This window comes from Nycticebus coucang, chromosome 8 (genome assembly GCF_027406575.1).
Source record: "Nycticebus coucang isolate mNycCou1 chromosome 8, mNycCou1.pri, whole genome shotgun sequence".
NCBI lineage: Eukaryota > Metazoa > Chordata > Mammalia > Primates > Lorisidae > Nycticebus > Nycticebus coucang.
This window is the reverse complement of record NC_069787.1, coordinates 105,247,359-105,270,013: the sequence shown is the minus strand read 5'-3', so window position 1 is coordinate 105,270,013 and position 22,655 is coordinate 105,247,359. Positions and strand designations below refer to the sequence as shown.

The 22,655-nt window shown below is 42.1% G+C and overlaps 2 protein-coding genes across 9 annotated transcripts in view; one reads left to right on the top strand and one right to left on the bottom strand.

Moving 5' to 3' along the window:
• The window catches only part of NME9 (NME/NM23 family member 9), a 50,087-nt gene that overhangs the window by 27,201 nt on the left and 231 nt on the right, over window positions 1–22,655 (top strand). For 5 of the 6 annotated variants that reach the window (XM_053599014.1, XM_053599013.1, XM_053599011.1 and 2 more), the window contains one exon: window positions 752–1,019. The exons of the other annotated variant lie outside the window; for it this stretch is intronic. In XM_053599014.1, coding sequence (XP_053454989.1) covers window positions 752–816 — 65 coding nt within the window. In that variant the 3' untranslated portion in view covers window positions 817–1,019. Of the gene's footprint in view, window positions 1–751; window positions 1,020–22,655 lie in introns of those variants that run through there. 6 annotated transcript variants of the gene reach the window in all.
• Window positions 3,523–22,655, bottom strand: part of ARMC8 (armadillo repeat containing 8) — a 106,970-nt gene continuing 87,837 nt past the window's right edge. For 2 of the 3 annotated variants that reach the window (XM_053599008.1, XM_053599010.1), the window contains 4 exons: window positions 16,837–16,932; window positions 12,360–12,432; window positions 10,794–10,887; window positions 3,523–4,522 (listed from right to left, as the gene is read on the bottom strand). In XM_053599008.1, coding sequence (XP_053454983.1) covers window positions 4,456–4,522; window positions 10,794–10,887; window positions 12,360–12,432; window positions 16,837–16,932 — 330 coding nt within the window. In that variant the 3' untranslated portion in view covers window positions 3,523–4,455. Of the gene's footprint in view, window positions 6,045–10,793; window positions 10,888–12,359; window positions 12,433–16,836; window positions 16,933–22,655 lie in introns of all 3 variants that reach the window. The other variant, XM_053599009.1, reaches the window with a different exon arrangement.

Below are 22,655 nucleotides of genomic sequence, written 5' to 3'. Positions count from 1 at the left end.
CATCTTCATCCTTTAGGGGCCATTAGAAGCAAATGGTCAAGTCTATAGTGGAGGTAGGTGACACTGTTGGGAAATACTTATTGGGCCTGTGGGGTGAGACTCTATGCCTGACTTTTTGGCCTCAGGTGATAATGAGCAAAGGGGATGATTCCAGTAGGGTCTGTGCCTAGGTCACATCCTGGGAATAGGTGTACAGCCTCCCATGGATGCTACTTTGAAGTAGCCTTTTTGGGGTTATGTTCTGCCCACTTGTTTTGATGTGTCACTACTTCTCAGTTTGGGGGGGGTACTTTCAAAGTACCCAGCACTTTTCCTGCTAAGCTTAAAAAAGGCCCTGAAAAGGCACTGGGGGGAGGATTCCACTACTCCCCAGCTGAAGAGCCTCTGGAAAGTTTCTTACCTTTTCTGACCTCCATTTCCTCATCTGTGAAATGGACGTAATGTAGAGCTATCATTATAACCCTAAGCTAACAACTTTGTAATAGTAATCTTCCTGTAGAGCTGCCGTGCAGCTGCAGTGAGATAGGATGTAAACCTCTTGGCCAGATACATTGGTGGCTCAATGAATGCTACTCACTCTAATCAATCCCTAGCCCCTAACACATGCCTTAGGCTCCCTTTTGCTGTCCCTCCCACCTTGACCCCTAACTTCATGTTCAGTGGTGCAGGTAGACCTCACTTTTCCTGTTTGCGGATGTGGGTGGGGCCGGACTGGGACAGAGCGTCCTACAGAGCATCTGTTGTCCCACAGGCGGTGAGGATGAAGGAGCGGCGGGCCCCACTGAAGGGCTTGGCATCCCTGAGGATGAGGATTGAGCTGGCTGGGCTGCTTCTCCTGGAGCATGTGACCAGGGTGAAAGGGCAGTGCACTCAGGTCTGCTGCACAGAAGGGACCTCCCCAATTGGAACAACAGTACTTTTTTGGTTTAATTATCTTTCATGGACAATGAACTCCTGCCTTATTAAACAGTATATAGAACACACGCTTTTTTTTTCCCTGTCTCTAGGATTTTACAAAATAAATGGGCATGAGTTATACTCTGCTGGTTGATAAGGCGTCATCTCAGAGGATACTGAGTTACACGGGACAGTGTTTCCCCAACAATACATCTACTATATGGATCAAATAATTGTATTGCTGAATTTATGTATTTTTTATTATTTTTATTTTATTTTTGAGACAGCATCTCACTGTTGCCCCAGGCTAGAGGGCCTTGGCGTTATAGCTCGCAGCAATCTCAAACTCCTGGGCTCAAGCAATCTTTTGCCTCAGCTTATCAAGTAGCTGTGAGCCATTTGCCCAGCCTTTACTGCTGAATTTAGTAACTAAGACCTGGAAAACAGTGCATCATGACTGTGACACTTCCAGGCAGACTGTGTGGCAACAGACACAAATCAGCTTTGAGTCCCTCCTCATGCTGCCTGCCCAACTCATGTAAGTCTTTAATGCTGCCAGACTTGCCCCTCTGCACTCTGCCATGAATCAGGGCATGTTCACACATAATGCTTGGAAGTTACATTTGGAACTAGGGTTCATCTAATTTTCTTGATGCATCCCTCCCCCATTTTTTGGTTTCAGATTTTGGCTGAAGTCTAATTTTACAACCTGAGAGCTCCTAGTGGGACCAGGTTGCTTTTAGCTTTCATTTTCTGCCAGCCTGGCATAAGGCACTGTGTGCTAGGGCCTTGCTGGTCCTGGGTTCAGAAGGATGAGTTAGTACTCGAAGGTGGGAATCAAGGCCCACAACAGTGGGTGGGGCCTGCTGTTGAAGGTTACCATTTCCTATGATGTTGGGTCACCTTTGGATGGAAACACACATGCCCACAGCACTCACTAGGATTTATACTGGGCCCTCCATGAGAAACGTGTTCAACAGAGCCCTCACTGGCAGGATCTGTCAGGAAGGCTGGATCCACTGTTCCAGACCCCCAGACACACAGCCCACCATGGAGCTGTGTTCTCACTTTTGTAAGTGGCCCAAGAGGGGCATACATTTGGTCTATGCCTCCCTCAGAGCTGGCAAACATCTTGGAGAAGCACAATCACCTAGCTGACAGCTGATTTCCCTAGAATCCAGGGGTCACAGATCTTTGTTGCTGGTGATAGATGGAGCCATTAGGGCCTCAGAATGCAGGACAGAAGGGAAAAATTGGGTGGGGAAGGTCAGCCTGAGGAAGCTGTTTGTCGGTGATGGATCTTTAACTTTCCCAGGGAGCAGCTGGGAAGGTAAGGGTAGGGCAGGTGAAGGGCAGGATGGGCGCTAGACGATAGGACCATAGTCAGAGGGGTGGTGACATGCCCCTTCCTTTCTTTATTGGTGGTCCAGGATAGAAGATTCATGGCATAGGAAATGCAGGGAAGGAAGGGGGTTCTTGAGAGTAGCCCAAATGTCTGGTCACTTTCAGAGAATGGAATGCCGCAGCAGAGACCCTGGGCCTGTTTTCCCATAACAGAAGCAAACTAGGGGCTGCAGGATTTGGCTTTGAAGTCGCTCAGTTCCTGAGGGCCTGACAAGTAGGAGAGCAGGCTTAGCCCCATGAACTCAAGGAGTGTGGTTCCCTTCTAAAGACTTGCTCTGGCCTGCCACTCAGTGAGAGGACTGGCTGCTGCTAAAGCCACAGCTAGGAGTCAGAGACTATGAAGACGGAAGGAGTAAAGGTGGCTCAGTAGTCTATGACCCTTAGGAGGCTCCCTTAGCTTTCCTTGAAGGCCGATCCTAGACCAAAACTTCCCTCATATTAGAAATAAGTGTGAGCCTCTCTGCCCATTAACCAGGCAAAGGTAGTGCAAAGCAGCAGGAAGGGGCAGCAGCAGCCCCTCTCGGGTGGCCAGGGTGGGCCCTCCATCTGGACCTGGGGTAGGGCTTCCCCCATTCCTCTCCTTTCTTAGGCCTCACTTCCAAGTTTTCCCTGTGGGAAAGGGAGGGCCTGCCGGGTCTTGTTCCTGCTTTCCTAGCCTCACTTCAGTCCTCTGAGATTCCCTCCACTAGAATCCCCACGCTAGCCACCTCACCGTTCTCCACCCATGCGATGGGGGCAGGTGTTTCAAGTGAGGTCCTGAGACAGGACATGTTGTCTACATTTTAGAGACGGGGACAAGAAGGCAGCACACAGTTAAGTGAAGAGCACCTGTGTGTCCTTGCAGAGGGACAGTGGCTACTTGTGCACCGTGCAACTGGTCATCTGCCAAACCCTGGTCTGAGTCCAGCAGGTAGTGACAGTGGAGTGTGGCATAGTTAAGGGGAGGTGGAGGGTGGAGGGGGTGGGCACAACATTGGGGAGAGGAAATCTTGGTGGCTGGGAGTGGCCACTTGTAAAGGGTCTGCGGGCCTTCAGGAGGCCAAAATGAGAGGCGTCCCCAGACTGCTGCAAATGCCTGGGGAGCCATAGTTACCTGAAGGCACCAGCCCCCACCCTGAAATGCAAAGCCACTTCCCAGCCCTTCATTCACCAAGAATCACCATTTCCAAAAGCCAGTACACATTATCTTCTAATGTTTTAGACATTTGGAAAATAGACTCCTTTTTAGAAGTTGCCATGATTTTTCTTGGCTTTTATTAACATGTGTTAAAATCATATTATTCAAACACTACCAGAAGAACATGTATTGTTCTGAATAAAGTGCTTAAGGAAAAAAAATGCAACTTATTAAACTGGACATTCTTTTCTAGTTCATTTTGGGTTACAATCAGGGCACAAAAGGAGAAACAGAATGCAGTATTAGAGAAAGCGAGAAGCTTAGTTAAGAACTTGGGTGTAGACAGACATAAGAGCATGTCCCATTCTTCCCACTTCCTTGCTGTCTGAACACTGCACCTGCATAAAGCAGCAAACAGCTTTGTTTTAATAAATACATTTCCCTTCATTCAAATCAGAAAAGGTTAATTATAGTAAAGCATTTTTTATTTGACCATCTGTTTATACCCACAGGTAAGATTTATCCACAGAGTTTAAGTGAGAAAGTGTTATTTCATTGGGCCTTCAACTTTCTAATGGTATTTGGGTTCAAGATTGTCTCAGCAATTCATTATTGGTTTCTTTATATTCACTGGGTACTTTTTAAAACCAACACTGTAGTGTTACAAATGCCAACCACGGATATTTTCATAGTACTAGAAACAACAATGAATGGGCCTAAATATTTATTCCCAATAAACTAAATTCCCATTAAATTGTTTTTCTCATAGTAGCAGTCTGTTCTTTGCAGAAAACCAAAGTCCTGTTTTGACAGATTTTAAAATAAGTGATGTTCTAAAAAAATAACAACTTGGAAATCTGTGTTTGAATCTTGGGTGGTCATGTTGAGTACAGGTAAACTGCATTAAATACATTTTTAAAACATTCATTTGCAATCAAACATATTTAATCTTCCAAGGAAGGTACAGGTTGGTGATAGGGTGGTTGTGATGTGAGCAACACCATCAGGAGTGGCTGGTGGGCGGGCTTGGGGCCCCTTCACTGGCATACACCGCAAACTTCCAGACTGCAGGCCTCATATCCTGGACATGATGCTTCTGACCTCCTTTTAGCAAAGAGAAAAGGAAGGCTGGTTCTACCTCCAAACAGTCAAGAGCAACCTTTGTTGAGTTCACCTTGCAGCTGACCCAGAAGTTGGAGCTGGTGCCAAAGCTAAAGGATACAGAAGGGCTAACAGCACTCACTGTAAAATGAAGTCATCTTCAGTCTCTCTGAGGAGATTCCTTTCCCCTCTCTCAACTTGGGTGCTTTCAGCTTCATGCAGGAAAAGATCTTACTAAAGTTTTGATCTCATTTTATAGAAGCAAACCAACTAACAATCTTGAGCAAGCTAGTATGCATTTTGCTGAGTATAGGAAGAGACAGTTTTCCAAACTATGCTGTTCTTTACTTCTTTCTACAGATGTGTCTGTAGAACATTCTTTATTTTCACAGTGATATATGCTGTTTCAGGAAGCACAAGGTGATGTTTCCAGGAAGTCATGACCTACTTTTAGTCTGAGCATAAGGTTCCATGACTGGTTCTAAATCCTGCCAGATAATGCTAATGACAGGATTTAGGGCAGTTGGGAGGCTCTCAGTTCCCAGTTCCTGTCAAGGGTAGCCTACCAGGGTTATGGCTGGACTTCTGCTATCAGTAGTTATATTTCCCTTTGATGGTCCAAAGAACCTATGGTGAATCTGTTAACCTCACTATACTTTTCCCTGTACATCTGACTTGGAAGCCTGAGAATTTATTGAATTAGGCTGAAAAAAGGCTCTGTACTTGCTAACATTGATGGCAGTAAGATGATAGCTTACTATTTGCACAGCACCATGTATAGTGCCTGTTATTCAGGCCAACTATAGCCAACTTTTTCTTTTTCTTTTTTTTTTTTTATAAAGAAAATCTATGTAAGTTGAGGTTCAGAAATGCATATATTTTATACTTACAAATATTCATCTGACCAAAATTCAACATAACCTTTATGGAACACTTAACAATTGTTTTGTTTTTAAAATAACATTTCATTCAAACTGTATATAATTCAGTTAAGTTTTTTTTTATACAGCAAGCAATGCTTAAACCCTGGAAAATCTGTAGAAAAGAGATTTTCACACAAAATAAGAAAAGAAAAATCTGAGGTATCCCCACACACACACACATCCATTCATTCTGGCCCATGTGCACGCATACACACACACACACACCTGTGTGTTCACACAGACATGTTCATTTTCACTCACAAAGTGGCTGCAGCATAGGCAAAAAATTGTAGGTCCAAAAGAAAAATGATTTGATTGTTCTAATAAAGAGTCCAGGTAGCTCAGGAAAAAACCCAAAACAAAACACAATAGTCCTCTGAGGAAATTACTACCTCAAAAAAATGTTCTCAAGATGAAGTTGAGGTCTAAGCCTACTAAATTGCTTTTGCAAAACAGCTCCCTGCAGTCCAAGGTGACTTGTGCAAATAGAAGGAATCAAATGAGGCTAGTTCCTGTCCGTCCTTAAACAAGGATGCGGGATGCTCACAGGTGCGCAGGGGCGCTCCCATCATGCCAGGTATTGCTGCAGTGCTGTCTTTGCCCTGAAATCACAAAGTTCCTGTTAGCCAGGCGTCCTCAAACTTTTTGAACGGGGGGCCAATTCACTGTCCCTCAGATGGTTGGAGGGCCGGACTACAGTTTTAAAAAAAAACAAAACTATGAACAAATTCCTATGCACATATCTTATTTTGAAGTAAAAAATAAAACGGGAACAAATACAATTCACACTGCCTCATGTGGCCTGTGGGCCGCAGTTTGAGGACACCTGCTGTTAGCCATCATCTCAGAATTTTAATTGAGGGAAAAAAAATCTGAGGTTAAATGATGGCAGTTGGGGAAGTCTAAAAAAGTAGATTCCCTTCCCAAGAGGGAAGTGGAGTGAGCCCAGCTGGGCACCCACCCTAAGGACCAGAGATCTGTGGTGAGCAAATACCTCAAACCCACCCTGGCTGTGCCCTTCCTATGGTTCTCTCAGAGGGCTGTTCTTGCTCTTAAAGTTGCTGGGGCTCAGTGACATTCCACATTTCCCTTTTAAGTGCTGACATTCTATAGTTTCCTTTGTCACTGGCATATGGTTGTAAAGGATCTGGAATCCTTTACTTTCTTTTACTGCCACGCGGATTTTATGTAGTGATGCACAACAGTAAGGGAGGGCACGCAGGATTCTAGGAAGCTAAGAGGAAAACTGACAGGAAAAAATTGTTGAGATGGTGCATGGTTCAAATGCATCCGAACTGTGGAAAGTTACAGTCTCATCATGTTCTTTTCATCACACCTGATGACACCATAGCTCAGTGATTTTCAACCAGTTTGCCATGAAAGGATCTTAGGTGTGCCACAAAAATTTTTAAAGATCACTAATTATTTTCGAAAGAAGTTCAAAGTAAAGTATATTCTTTTTTGGGATTAACATAATTTATGTGTGCCGTGGAAGTTTAACTATAGGTTCAAGTGTGCTATGAGATAGCTGGATGTGAGGTGTGGACTGTTATGGTGATTAAGGAAGAAGGTGGCCAGGTGGAGAGGAAAAGGGAATGTGAACAGTGACCGAACCTACGCTGATCCTTGTAAAAGAGACCTCCTGTGGGCTGGGCCCTAAGAAGCCTCCTTTACTATTCCCATCATGAGCTTGGTAAAATTTCTAAACAGGCTTCATTTGTGAGAGTTAAGAAGTCAGGTTTTACCAATGGTCTCCCCTTCTGAGATGTAAAAAGAAAATGCTAAAATTTTCAGGTACTATTAGCTGCTAAAAGTAAGACCACGTAGACTAGGCATGCAATAAGCTGGACTGAAGTGCAGTTTCTATAGTGGAGTAACAGATGTCTTCTATAGTTTTTAAAGTAGTATACTGAGGAATATTCTTGCAATTATGTAAGACTCTCTAAAGAGGATGGTTGTCAACAGTACAATCCAGGAGAAAGGAAACCTCTAGACAGACTGCTGGGTTCTACAAGGACATTTTCAGAAAGAAGTTTATGAATGATGACACAGACCAAACCCATAAAGAGGCTGAAAAGAGGAGCTCTGATGGAGGTGGGAGCCGCAGGCCCCTGGAATCCTGAGGCATTCTAAGCCTGGGGTGGTTAGCAATAGCTCCCCATGTGTAAGTGTTTAAAAGTCTAAGGCTCATAAAGCCTTAAGGATAGAAGCAACCCTAGAAATGTCTTCTTTAGGTGATAAGACTTTACTGTGCCACCATGAGAATGTTCACATGAAGGCTTTTGTTTTTTTGGAGATAGAGTCTCATTCTGTTGTCCAGGCTGGAGTGCCACGGCATCAGCCTCGCTCACAGTGACCTCAAACTCCTGGGTTCAAGTGATCTACCTGTTTCAGCCTCCTGAGTAGCAGGGTCTACAGGCACCCACCACAATGCCCAGCTAATTTTTCTATTTGTAGTGGATATGGAGTCTTGCTCTTATTCAGGCTGGTCTCAAAGTCTTGAGTTCAAGCAATCCTCTGTCTTGGCCTCCTAGAGTGCTAGGATTACAGGGTGAGCCACCGTGCCCAGCCACCAGGGATAATTTTAAGTAGAACTGTTTTCATTTCTGAACAAATATGAGAGAAAATCCCAGTGAACAAGTTGGCTCCCACCCAGAAGAGATGGGCAGACAGAATCCATCATTTAAGCCAGAAGTTTTAGCAGAGACTTTGGTGTTATACTCATTTGACATCCTTGGGCTGGTTTATTCAGGCATGTGTATTTAACCTACAGGATGGTAAGCTTCAGGGGGGCAGAGGCCCAACCTGTTTGGTGGGTCCACAGAGTCTGGGACTAAATGCTTCTCCCTTTAGTGGAGAAGCCAGAGAATCTGACAGCCAAAATACAGTGTGACATGCATGTTCTATAGCTGCTGTGGGAGCAAAGCCTGGGGTTGGGGGTGGGGAGTGTAGAAGGGGTCATTTCAGAAGAGGTGACAACGTGGTAGGAGTTTTGAAGGATGAATGGCCACTGTCCAGGCACTCTATTCCCTTGCTTTAGGACACCTTTTGTGCCTGGTCTCTGCCTATCTCACTATTTTCTTCTGTTCCTTTGCTAGATCTTTCTTATTATTCCTTAAATGTTGCAGGGTCCCAGATCTTGGTCCTTATCCTTCCTCTCACTCTTTACTCACCTTAGGTGACTTCATACAGCTCCAGTGCTTTAAACAACATCCAAATTTACATCCCCAACTCTACTCTCCCTTGAGTCCCTTGGATATCAAATACACATCCTAAAGTTGGCATAAGTTGTCTCATTATGACATCTCGTTGGCATAATGAGAACTCCTGATTCTCCCTACCTCAGTCTGCATTTCTTATATTCCTCACCATCTTGTCAAATGGCAACACCCTCTATCTAGGTGCTCAGGCTAAACCCCCAGGCATTTTCCTTTCTGCTCTTTAACACCCTATACTGAATCTATGACCAAGTCCATTGTCTCTAACTTCAAATTAAATTCAGAATCTGACTACTTCTCCATACTTAGACCACTGCCATCCTCCTAATACTCTACTGTTGTTTCTGCAGTAGCCTTTTAACTGGCCTCCCTGCCTCTATTCTTGCCCTACCACAGATGATTCTCTATAGAGCCACCAGAATGATCTTTTAAAAATTCAAATCAGGGTGGCGCCTGTGGCTCAGTGAGTAGGGCACTGGCCCCATATACTGAGGGTGGAGGGTTCAAAACCAGCCCCAGCCAAACTGCAACAAACTGTTGTGGCGGGCGCCTGTAGTCCCAGCTACTTGGGAGGCTGAGCAAGAGAATCACCTAAGCCTAAGAGTTAGAGTTGCTGTGAGCTGTGATGCACTCTACTGAGGGTGACAAAGTGAGACTATGTCTCTAAAAAAAATAAATAAAATAAATAAAAAGGAGGAGGGCGCTGGCCCCATATACTGGAGGTGGTGGGTTCAAACACAACCCTGGCCAAAAAAATCTCCTGGAATCTGAAGTCAGATTTAAAAAAATAAATAAATAAATAAATAAAAATTCAAATCAGATGTTTCCTCTGCTCAAAACTCTTTAATGACTTTCCATTATACTCTGAATAAAAGCCAAAGTCGTGACTACAGCCTACAAGGCTCTTCATGATCTGGTTCTTCCCACCAATTATCACTCCCCCCCCTCATTATTTTTCTCCAGCCACACTGGTCTTGCTGTTCCTTCAACATGCCAAGTTCACTCTTACCTGAGAACTTTGAACCCACTGTCACCTCCGACTAGAATAATCTTCCTTTAAATGTTTGCCTAGATGAAATCTCCCTCATTTCATCCAGGTCTCTGATTACATGTTACATCCTCAGAGAGATCTTTATTGATTAACTTACATGAGAAGAATCTTTCTTTATTCTCCATTCTCTTACTTTGCTTTATTTTTCTCCACGGTACCTCTCATTACCTGATATTGTGTTACATATTCATGCTTATTATCTATCTCTTGTATTAGAATATAAATTCCATGAAGGCAAGGACTTCATCAATTTTATTCACCATTATCTCTCCAGTGTCTAAAATAATGCATGGTAGAAGGTAGGTATTAAAAATAAATATATATTGAATGAATGGAGACTCAGAGGGGATTGGGATAGGAAATCAGATGGAACAGAATGTGTAAATGCCCACTGTACATATGCACATATGGCTGGCATACAGTGTGGGCCCATGGAGGTAGGAGTAACAAAGGTAGAACCAAACCATGGATGTGGAAGGGCTTCTGAGCCATGCTCAAGAGTCTGGATAACGAAAGAGCTGATGTTCCCTGCTTTGTTAGATAAGGGAGCTGAAAGGGGAGGCTGTCACAAGAAGGATATACAGCTAGAAAGAACATTTTTGGATATCTGAGGTTAGTTGGGACTTTAATTATAACTCTTGCCTTTCCTAGGAAATGGTGAGCTCTTTGAGGACAGGGACTCCTTAGTGGTCACTGCTGTATCCCCAGCAGAGGCCAGGCTGGCACAAGGTAGGTACTCAGGGAGATTTTGAGGTTATCAGTCTTCCCATTATGGGTTTTTCTGCTTTCCAAAAGGCTATAGTGTTTCTATTCTAATGATTAAGGGAATGTAAGGGAGTGTCCTCCGAATCCTATCTACTAAGACAGTCCAGACTTGCATTAATTCAGAGTAAGGTGAATGTCTTTAATAACTTGGTAATTATTAATTTATATCTCACACAAATGTTAGGTCGCAGAAAATTAGAAAGGAAATCCTAGAATCTAAAGATTTTAAGTTTGGCCATATGATTACTAAGCAACTCAAACACTTCCATAAAAGATCCCAACAGCCCAAACAAGACTTATTTCACATTGATACTCACTTGTCACAAAGGTTTGAATCTGGTGACTGACTCAGTTTGTGGAGAATATCTACAATGCCCATGTCTCGTAATTTATCCTGACGCTCTTGTGAACCTAAAAGATTAAAGCTAGCATGTTATTGGGAATACAACCCAGGCAGCTGCTCTCTGATACACAACCAACAATACAGAGCCTTACCAGTGCCCTTCTCTCCCCATCCTGCCCCTGTGCAGCTGGATCCCCTCATGCTTGAACTCTCTGGAAGCTTTCTACCTACTTGCAGCCCATCTTGAGTTTTGCTGCTGCACTAAGGTCTCCATAGACTATAGGGTCACGGTCAGATTCTTTAGCCTGGCACAAGGCCTTCTGACTCCCAACTTCATGTCACTTCTTTTAGGACATACCCATAGCCCTGGCCTGGCCAGGCTCTTCTTATTCCAAATAGGCCTTATTTTCAGCCTTCTTTTGTCATCTTCTCTCCTTTGTCTTCCTAGTACTTTTTGTTATCTCTCAGTTTGCATAATCCGCAGTTCCAATTTTATAGTGTTCTATCTTCCAACTAGACTAAGACCTCCATGAGGATGGTACCATCATAACCAGATGGTACTTGGCATCTAGGTCTGTGGGTTGAATACAGTTTTTCCTTCTTGCACTTGTTCAGGACATGCTGCTGAGCAAAGTAATCCCTTGGAGTCTTCCCCACTGAAGAGCCTACAGTGACTCACTCATGCATTAGCCCTCTCTAGAACCAGTGAACCAGAATCTCTAAGGATGGAGCCCAGAAACCCGCATTTTAAAAAAGTTTCCCTGGTGATTCTAATGTGACCAACCCAGCACTGAGACCCGCTGCTCTCCTACATTTGTTTGCAACCTTGGCTGTACTCTGAATCACATGGGGAGCTTTAAGAAACACTTATGCTGGGCGGCACATGTGGCTCAAAGGGATAAGGCGCTGGCCCCATATGCTGGAGGTGGTGAGTTCAAACCCAGCCCCGGCCAAAAACTGCAAAAAAAAGAAAAAGAAAAAGAAACACTTATGCCTGGGTTGGAGCCCAACTCCAGAGATTCTAATTGGCCTGGTATAAAAATCCCCAAGTGATTCTCACATGCAGGCAAAGTGGAGAACCTCTGATCCCTAGAGGTCTCCAAATGGCCATTTGATCAGTCATACCATGTTTCTCATTTCTCACCAATGTCCACTTCTCCATCATGCTTATCTGCCTATAGTCCTCATATATGCTTCCTCTGCTCATGATGAAAGGCCCATGACCCCCCCCCACCTCACTCTCTCTTGCCACTTATTTCAAGTGCATCTCATCCTCCTCATCAGCTCTCTCAAGGGCAGGGACTGTCACTCTCTTCTCACTCTCTCTCCCTGTAATCTGATACTATGTTGGTTCCAAGGCAGGGGCCCAGTGAATCTCAAGCTAGCCCCACTGATTCTCATAGCAGGGCCATTCCAGAGGGTGTTGGGCCAGTAGTCCAGTGAGGAGAGTTCTGCCAATGAGTTTAGGGGTACGTGCTGCATTCCCTGTGTGACTTTCTTCCAGTAATTTTCTTCAAAGCAAACCTCACCAATCTCTTACCTTCCTCTTCATTCCATATGAGGTTTGATATACAAAACATAGCGGCAAGCTGCAGTTTGACATGTGAATGACCCTATTGATGCAGAAAGGAAAAAAAAAATTCAAGGTAATCTTATTTTAGATCATTTTTTGGTGACCCATCAAAGGAGAGTTCAATAGCTTAAAAGTCTGAGGCAGAGGCCTTCAATGCAAATGACTTGAGAAGTCATAAAGTCACCACTAATTAGTGAAAGTGTTGGGCTAAAGACAATGAGGAATGATGGGGAATAGAGCAAACTGACACAGAAAAGACATTGTAATTCAAATTTTAAAAACTATCTGGCTGGCCAAATAAAACATCTCCAGGGCCATAGGTATAGTATGCAATTCATAATTCAACTTATGCACGCAGAAACATTAGCATATAACAATTCTATGCTTTTGACAGGCTATGTTTTTGGTCACTAGTCGCCAATAAATTGGGTGGATGTGCATTTGGTATTTATCTCTTAAGCTATTGATTATCTTATTCAAATGACCAAATAATTCCTTTGTGAAGGATATGGACAGTGAAAGTGAAGATATGGGCAGGAAGTTCTGCAACAGCTAGACTTTTACACACAATTTATACATGGTTACTCCTCTGACACCACCTGCTGAAAACAAGAATCATTATTTAAAACATTCAGCTTCTGAAATAATTAAATTACTACTATTTCTATTGGAATAACCCCCAAACTTGGTCAAATGTCTAGTTGATTGATCAAATGTCTCTATTATGGCCAAGAAGCATACTATTCTTCTAAACACAATTCTTGTTTACTTTTCTTTGTGTTCTGAAAGTACAACCATTTTTGCCTAACTTGGATCATTTATCCATCTAGACTGTTCTCCCCTAAATTAAATTAATGATTTAATAGAAAAATAGGTTAATTAAAAAAATTCCCAGTACATTTAAATAATTTGTGTACATCTGAGGGAGTATCAATGGCAAAATATGCTCAATGATTTCTTTAATGCTAAGGCAGGCTTATCTTCTCATGTAGGACTATACCTCAGCTAAGCAAAGACAAAGAAATAGATGTGGATTTGTCCGTTAGAATTCTCGGGTTAATGGTTCTATTTTTACCTGACAACATTATTTTATTTTTTCTTTTGAGACGGAGCCTCAAGCTGTCACCCTGGGTAGAGTGCCGTAGAATCACAGCTCACAGCAACCTCCAACTCCTGGGCTCAAGTGAGTCTCCTGCCTCCACCTCCCAAGTAGCTGGGACTATAGATGCCCGCCACAACATCCGGCTATTTTTTGGTTGCAGCCATCACTGTTGTTTGGCGGGCCCAGGCTGGATTCGAACCTGCCAGCTCAGGTGTATGTGGCTGGCACCTTAGCTGCTTGAGCCACAGGCGCCGAGCCAACCTGACAACATTTTAAAAGAAATATCCAGTTTGGACTCCACTAAGACAAAACAGAATAAAACTTACCTTCCGTTCCCAGCCTCAGATAATCAAGGAATATTTGTTGAATAAATGAAATTGGAAGCGTTGATTGTAAGTTTATTCATCATTCATTCAATAAATATGTTTTTAGGAAACAAACTGCTATGATAGAGAAAACTAGAGAATGGAGAGGTGGGAACTTAATTTAGGGGGAATACACAGAAAAAAATCTCTTTGAAGAGGCAACATTTAAATATAAACTTACAGACCTGGAAGGTGCCACATGTGCAAAGAGCAAGGAATTCCAAGGAGGAAAGTTTCTGGAAAGGTCTGAGGTAAGAGGGGCTATATGTTAGTGAAGTAGGCACTGCCAAACTACAGGCCCTGGCAGGCCAGGGCAAGGACCCTGGATTGCATCAGAATTAGGAGAAAGGCCCTAAAGGATTTAAACAGTAGAGGGATAAGATTTGATTTACACTTTTAGAAGGTCACTCAGGCTGAAGAGATTGGACTGACAGTGCAGAAGTACTTAGGACGCTGCAGCCTTGGCTAAAGTGGATTTTGGCAAGGGGCAGTTTCATAATTTGCAGTGGTGACAGAAACAGTAACAGATTCAAGATCAGTTTTGGAAGAAGAGCTCACAGGACTTGCTGATAAACTGGAAGAAAGAGGGGACGAAGCAGGAGAAATGAAGATAGACTCCCAGGTTTGAGCAAAGGGGTAGCTGGCAGAGCTAGACTGCACTAAACAGGAATAACCAAGAGAGGAGAAATTAGGTTTAGGGGAGATATTTAAGAATTCATTTTTAAACGCCAACTTCAAGAGGCTATCAGACAGCCACATGAAGATGTGGAGTAGGCAGCAGGCCATGAGCCTGGAGTTTAGGAGAGCAGTGGAGGCTGGGGGTACACATTTGTAAGTCACCGGCATAGATGTGACAGCACACACAGCATGGGGGTGGATGAGATTCCCCTAAACCAGTGGTTCTCAACTGTCTGTACATAAGAAACACCTAGGGAACTTAAAAAAAATTTTGATACCTAGGCTAAATCCCAGGACTATTAAATCAAAATCTTGAGAGGGAGAAGACAAAGCAGTAGCCTCTGACAAGGCCCTAGGAAGTCCTACTGTGTGACCAAGCTTGCAAACCACTGATCTCAGAATAGCATGTAGGGATAAGTGAGAAGGTATGGTGTCACGGAAGCCAAGAGAAAAGGACGTTTCGAGAAGGAGGAAACATTCAGCTGTGTTGAAGTCAGCTGTTTAAGTAGAGTAAGATGAGGGGAGAAAATTATCCTTTGCATTTGGCATCATGGCAGTAATTGGTGAGCCTGACTAGAATAGATTCAGTTGTGTGATGGAGGTAGACGCCAGATGAAGCAGATTAAAGAGTTAATTTTTCAGGGGTCCTCAAACTTTTTAAACAGGGGGCCAGTTCACTGTCCCTCGGACTGTTGGAGGGCTGGACTATAGTTTAAAAAAAAACTCTGAGCAAATTCCTATGCACACTGCACATATCTTATTTTGAAGTAAAAAAACAAAACGGGAACAAATGCAATGACACCGCCTCATGTGGTCCGCAGGCTGCAGTTTGAGGACCCCTGGACTATATGCAGAAATAGAAAAAAAGATTCTTTTAAGAAGTTTGGCTTTGATGAACAACAGAGAAATAGGTATACCTTGAGAAATTAACAAAAACTTTTAGAAGATTACAGGTATTATGTGGCTCTAGTGTTGGAAAGATAAAGAGAATTTCTGGTTGAAACAGTAAAGTTTTTATTTAACTAATATTTATTGAGCACATGCTAAGGGCCAGGCACTGGAAAAGTGCAGAGTACACAAGTGTACACAAGTGACAAGGTCTTTGCCCTCATGGAGCTTTAGTACAGGAGACACCCAGTAGGCATGAAAGCAAATATGTATCACTGTAACTGAGCTAAGTGCCCTAAAGGAGGGAACAGAACGCAACAATAACAAATAACCTCCACAGCAAAGACCCTGTGAGGAAGTGTCTGTTCAGTAGAGATCTGAAGTGTGACAAGGAGTGGGGAGAAGTCTTCCAAGGCAGACAAGCCAGCATGTGTGAAGATCCTGAGGTAGGAAAAGAGTACAGCCTTTTTGAAGAATTGAAATAGGCCATTGTAGTGACAAAGGGAAGAGAAGAATGGGATATAGATGTGTTAGGCATGTAGGACTTGATAGGCCACCATAAGGGGGTATGAACTTAATTTAAGGGGTAACAGGGAACCACCAAAGGATTTTAACTCCTATTTTCTTAATGAAACAAAAGCTAAGGGTGATGGAGGAGGGGAGAGGTGAGGTCTAAAGAATGCAGATGATGAAAGTGTCAGCTTACTAGAGAATCACTGAAGGATACCAGGCAGGGCTGAGTGCCCATTTGGGTTTTATAAATGTGAGCCACTCTGCTTGGTCCTGTAGCTTTCTCTGCAGCTGTTAACTTTGATATGACAGGCCAAGAGAACACAGATTGGTGTCGGAAGTGGAGGAGGAAAGCATTCCTCCATGATTAGAATTTTGTTAGGAGACAAGGACAGAACGAAAAGAATAATATCCAGATTTTGGCAAGGGGCAGTTTCATAAGATGCAGGGTATAGCCATGGCAGTTGGTAGCATATTGTGTTTGAAAACAAGCAAGTCAAGGAACTATGGCGTCAGGGGCTAGAGACTTCATCCACCCTGGGACTGAAGCCTTGAGAGAGAAAAGATAGTGATGGGGGTGGGGGTTTGGAGGTGGGGAGGGGTGGACAGTGGAGGGGAAAACTGTGAGAAAACCAAAGGCCCCCATATTTACTGATAAGAGGGAGGCAATCAGCATATAACAAAAGTGGGGAGTGGGGTGGCAGGTGATAATATTATCAAATGGTACAAGCTTTAGGGAGCTGGATTGTTTTCCTTTCTTAGTATGGAACAGAATGCCTTAAATCTGTCACAGAGTAGTCTATCTTTCTCCTCCTTTTACAAATCTCTGCCCAGAGATTTGAGCTAACAGTACTACAGTCTATGCCTTCTAATTCTGCAGTGAAAGGGGACAAGGGCTCACCATGTAATACTTGATTTTCTGCAGGATATCATCATTGGTCATAATAAGTTCTTTTGCTGTTGTCCCATCTGCTATGTTGGCTAAGATGCACAGTGTCTGGAAAAGAACAAAGGGCCAAGGATCAGGAAAGCTCTGAAGCCCCAGAGTCAAGCTCTCTCAGTTTGTCATCTGAAGGTACATGGGTTCTTTACAGGTTCCACTCTCAATGACAGCTCATCTCCTGACATCATTACCAACAACGGTAACTCAACGAAGTCTACCTTAGGGAAAAGAGAACTCATACACTCTGGCAGTTTCTGGGCAGCCATGTTGTATAGGTCATACTATCAAACAAATTAAAGGGAAAACATAATTCATTACTTTTTTTCTGGAAAACTTCATTTCTCAGAGAAGCTCTTGTGACTACCCCATGGTTTCTCTTTGGTGAAAGTTTTGTAGGTATTGCAACACCCTTCTCTTCCCTAGGCCTCTACTTACTACTTGCTTCTAAGCTCCTGATCTTCTAGGTAAAGACCTAGACCCTGTCCACTAGCCATACTGGCCATGTGCATTTAGGACTTCTTGCTTTTTGGAACCTGTTAAGGGAACAGAAAAGGAAGCAAAATGTGTGAAGGAACTTAGTCCTGATGTGGAAATTGAAGGGAGCCTGTGTCAGGGAGCAGGGAAGGACTTCTAAAGGACAATTTCATTCTCAAGAGGGAGAGATGGCTCCATTTCCACATCTAGACCAATAGGAGGCAAGGATTAAGGAAAGATGAAAGGATTGTAGTAGGGAAACCAAGCCAGAGACAGACTCAGCAATTCAACAAACATTTAGTAAGCACTGACCAGATGCACAGGCTTTAGGGTAGGACAGGGATAAAACACATTCCCTGACTTTGAAGCTTTCACACACTTATGTCTCACTGTGACTAGAGTGAAAACTGAGAACTGAGAATGCACAAAGTAAACGCACTCGTTGCATACTACAAGGGTGGGGGGAGAGCTTCTTGGAGGAAGTAACAGTCAGTCCGAAGCACACTCAAAGAAAGACATGAGAGGGAAGGAGGAGATTCAAATTTCATACTTCTCTCCAACTTCAACCCTTTGCAAGACTTAAATTAATTAAAAAGTCTGGTTCCTTAAAATGGCCCAAAGTCTCAAATATCCTAAAGGGTGTTCTCTGAGATTAATATACTACAGTAACTAAATTATTAGGGTGTGAATCCTGAGATATTAACTAGAAACGGTACCTCTGGGGTACAGTAGATATGGAAAATGAAATTTATAACTTGAAGGCTAAATAGGTAACGGGGGACTGTTTATTCCAGAGCAGTTTGATCACAATGAGGAAACCTAATATGCCCAAGAGGGACAGAAATAATCCAGAGAAGATGTCAGATTTCCAAATGATCTGGCAAATAAGCACTGGTACACAGTGAACCTGTCACAAGTCTGCACTCTTTTTTGGTCAGTCCCTTGCAGGAAAGATCCTTTGAAGGGAAAGACATGAACTTGACAAATATAATTAACAGGAGTAATTAGTCTACTGTTTTTAAGGAGACCAAGTTCAAGATGGCATCAGAAAGACATGAGGGATGGTCACTTCAGTGACATTCTAGCTCCATCTGAGTTAGGGTTATTGAATACAATGTGACCCAGACAAGACATCCCAATGTATCTTGACATTCTTATAATCCATATGTGGCAAAATCAGACTCACTAACACAGGCAAAAATTAAATTATGTGAGGAAATACCACTTTCCTTCTAGTTCTGCTTGAATTCCTTCATACGATTATGGGCAGACTTAGCAAGCCTAATAACCCCACCTTCTAAGAGCAGTCCAGCAGGATGATATTCATTGGTGGTAGGGATCTAATCCTTCCCAGTTAGGTTCTACCAGGTTTTCTTAAGATAAAAACCAAATTCAGAGTGAGGCCACTTAATGGGAATAAAAGTAAAACCTGGCAGGGAGGTGGGAAGGGGCGACGCACAGAAGAATCACAGATTTTCTCTCTTGTTCTCCATCTTCCCCCTACCACCATCTCATTTCTTACTAGGAAGACTCAGTCCTGTGAATTGGCCAGAACAGCTTAAAAGGAAATAATGGAAATAATTTTAACCATGAATAATAATTTTAATAAGGCTTCAAAACCAAAGTATTCATGGGGAGACAAGGAAATGATAAACATCTTTAGACTCACCTAAGGAAGAGCTATCTCACTCTTACCTACCTACTTAAGCCAGAATATAAAGGAGGAATTTCAGGGAAGATGCTCAAAATAAACTGGGTCAGCAAGAGAGGTGATTTCCCTTTTGGTGGTGTTAGAGTCTACTCATGTATTCTGAGGCTGGAATAGCCACATAGAGGAGCTACAGTTCTGCCTTTGAAGCTCATACGACCCTACTGTAAATATTCCTGTGGAAACTAGAAACTATATATTAAAGGTATCAGTTACTGGGCCAAGTTAATTCAATATATGAGTTAAGAAGCAGATAAAAACTATACAAACCCCATTGGTGTATACATATCAGTATATACACTAATATGAACAGCAGGAAATAATGAAATAGAGCACTGGCCAACTATGGTCTGTGAGCCAAATCCTACCCACTGTCTTAGTAAACAAAGTTTTATTAGCAGACAACCATGTCTACTTGCTTACATATAGTCTATAGTTGCTTTCATGCTAGAACAACATAAATAGTTGCTAGAGACTAGAGCCTGTAAAAATTAAAATATCAATCTTGCCCTTAATTGAAACAGATTGCCAAATTCTAAAATAGAAAATAGAAAATAGAAAAATAAAGAAGGGGAAAAAAATGAAACTAAAAGCTTATTCTTTGAGATCAGTAAAAATGTTAAAGCTCTAGTTAGAATGATCAGGAAAAAAGGAATTGCCAATATAAAGAACGAGAGGGGGCCAGAGCGAGACCCTGTCTCTACAAAAAACAGAAAAATTATGAGCGGCGCCTGTGGCTCAGTTGGTAAGGTGCCGGCCCCATATACCGAGGGTGGCGGGTTCAAACCCGGCCCCGGCCAAACTGCAACCAAAAATAGCCGGGCATTGTGGCGGGCGCCTGTAGTCCCAGCTACTCGGGAGGGCTGAGGCAAGAGAATCACTTAAGCCCAGGAGTTGGAGGTTGCTGTGAGCTGTGTGAGGCCACGGCACTCTACCGAGGGCCATAAAGTGAGACTCTGTCTCTACAAAAAAAAAAAAAAAAAACAGAAAAATTAGCCAAGACTGGTGGGGTGTGCCTGTAGTTGTAGCTACTCAGGAGGCTGAGGCAAGAGGATCTCTTGAGCCCAGGATTTTGAGGTGGTAGTGAGCTATAATGATGCCACTGGACTATATCTGGGGCAACAGAGCAAGTCTCTTATCTCAAAAAAACCCCAAAAAACAAAAAGAGAAAAAAAAGAAGAAAAGAACAAGAGAGGGGCCATTGCAAATGTATGCCACAGACTTTTAAAAAATGAGAATATTGTGACCAAGTACAGGTTAGTAAATGAAATGAACAAATTCCTTGGAAGACGTGTAATACCAAACCTCACTCAAGACAAAACAGATAACCCAAATAGTTCTATTTCTACTTAAAAAATTAAATTTTCAGTTAAACATCTTTCCATGTAAGAGGCACCACATTCAGATGGCTTCAACTGGTACATTCTTCAACTATCCCATTGAAACATGTGCTATCTTTTTGCTAACAGCATTATAGTTAAGTGTTCAAATTAAGTACTGTGAATCCTCCAATTTTGTTCTTTTTTTGGCTATTATAGCTCCTTTGCCTTTCCATGTAAGATTTTAAAATATTAAGATTGTATTTTAAGGCTCGGTGCCGGTAGCACAGTGGATATGGCACCAGCCACATACACCGAGGGTGGCAGGTTTGAATCAGTCCAGGCCAGATAAACAACAATGACAACTGCAACAGAAAATAGCTGAGCATTATGGCGGGTGCCTGTGGTCCTGGGAAGCTGAGGCAAGAGAATCACTTAAGCACAAGAGTTTGAGGTTGCTGTGAGCTGTGACGCCACAGAACTCTACTGAGGGCGACAGTGAGAGTTTGTCTTAAAAAAAAAAAAAGATTGTATTTTAAAATCTGTATCTAATGGTAAAGATTTTAGGTATTTATATCTATAGTAATATTTCTAAAAAATTATCCTGGGATTTTGATTGAAATTGTGTTTAATCTATAAATTGACTGGAGAGAACTGACATTTTAACATGGTCTATCTCTCCATTTATTTAGGTTTTGGGTTTATCAGTGTTGTACAGAATAATTTTCAGTATATAGATCCTTTCATTTTTTTCTGAGCTACTAAAAATAGTATTGTTTAAAAAAAATTTCAACTTTCAGTTGTTCACTGCTAGTACATAAAAATATAATTGATTTTTCTATTTTGTGACCATGCTTAACTCATTTATTTGTTCTAGGTTTTCAAAATGAGTCCATGGCATTTTCTACATAGACATTCATGTTGTCTAGAAACAGTTTTATTTCTTCCTTTCCAATCTGTATGCCTTTTATTTCTCTGTCTTGCCTTATTGAATTTGGTAGGCATTCAGGTACAATGTTGAACAGGAGTGGTACGAACAGATAGACTTGTCTTGTTTCTGATTTAAGGACAGTTATAGCTATATTCCCCTGTCTTGATTGTGGTGATAGTTTTATAGGTGTACGTACATGTCAAAATTTATCATACTGTATACTTTAAATGTACATAGCTTATTATATGTCAATTATACCCCAATTAAAAAAATAATTTATCAGATGCTTTTGAGAAGCATTATACTTCCAGCTAACAGATAGTTTAGGCTCCCATACTTGCCTACTTCTGGATCATCTCTAAAATATGTGTGAGAAAGTTATTTGCATCCTTTGTTGTTGGTCTTTTCTTCTGATCTCATCTAAATCTTGCCTTACCTTTCTTTTACTTTTCAAGTTAGTGGAATTCTATCCAGGTGAGCTGTCTTTATAGACTGAATTCATTCCTGTATTCTCGAAAGAATGGTTTCTTTTGAACAATGTATTTTTTCATCATTGGGTTTAGTAATGGTTCTCATTTCATCTAATTTCAGTGATACTTATAAGATATACTTTTTCTGTGTTAAATTTTTATACATCAAAACATAGTACTTATTATTTAACAGAAATCACCTAAGATATCCACCATATAACCACTTTGTCATATCTACCACCATTTTTTTTTCACAAATTCAATCAAGTTCCTAAGTCCTACCATGCTTACTTCCTGGACTGCTCTTCCCAAACTGGAATTACTCTGACTCAGGGACACTGAGGATGAGCCTGAGCCCTGGAATGAGACTCTCCAGGTTCAACTCTCATGACCTTGGGCAATTTTTCTTTTTCATAAATAGAGATATACATTTATAGCTTAATGAATTTTAAAAATGAACATACCCATGTAGCCAAGACCTATGTCAGAAAATTAAACTCAGTACTTCAGATCCTAATTAAATAAAATCTAAAGTTTGCAGGTGACTTTATGGTAAAATAAAATATGTACATTAAAACTTCTATGACACATCCCAGAAAAATATAGAAAAGTAATCCCCAAACTATCCCCTGATAAATGCACAGCCTCTGTACTACAGTGACTCTCCTAAACTTGCCTTACTGAAACAGAATGAAAATAGGGGTCTGAAATGGAAAGTAAGATGCCTAAGAGTAAACAGACCAAAACTGTCACCAGGATAAGGAATTCGCAGGAATTTGAGTTCAGAACACACCGGTAGAGAGGGCTAAAAATAGTGAATCCCGGAAAAAGGATTCATTTCAGGATTAAGAAAAGTGATGCTCCTGTAGAGCAAG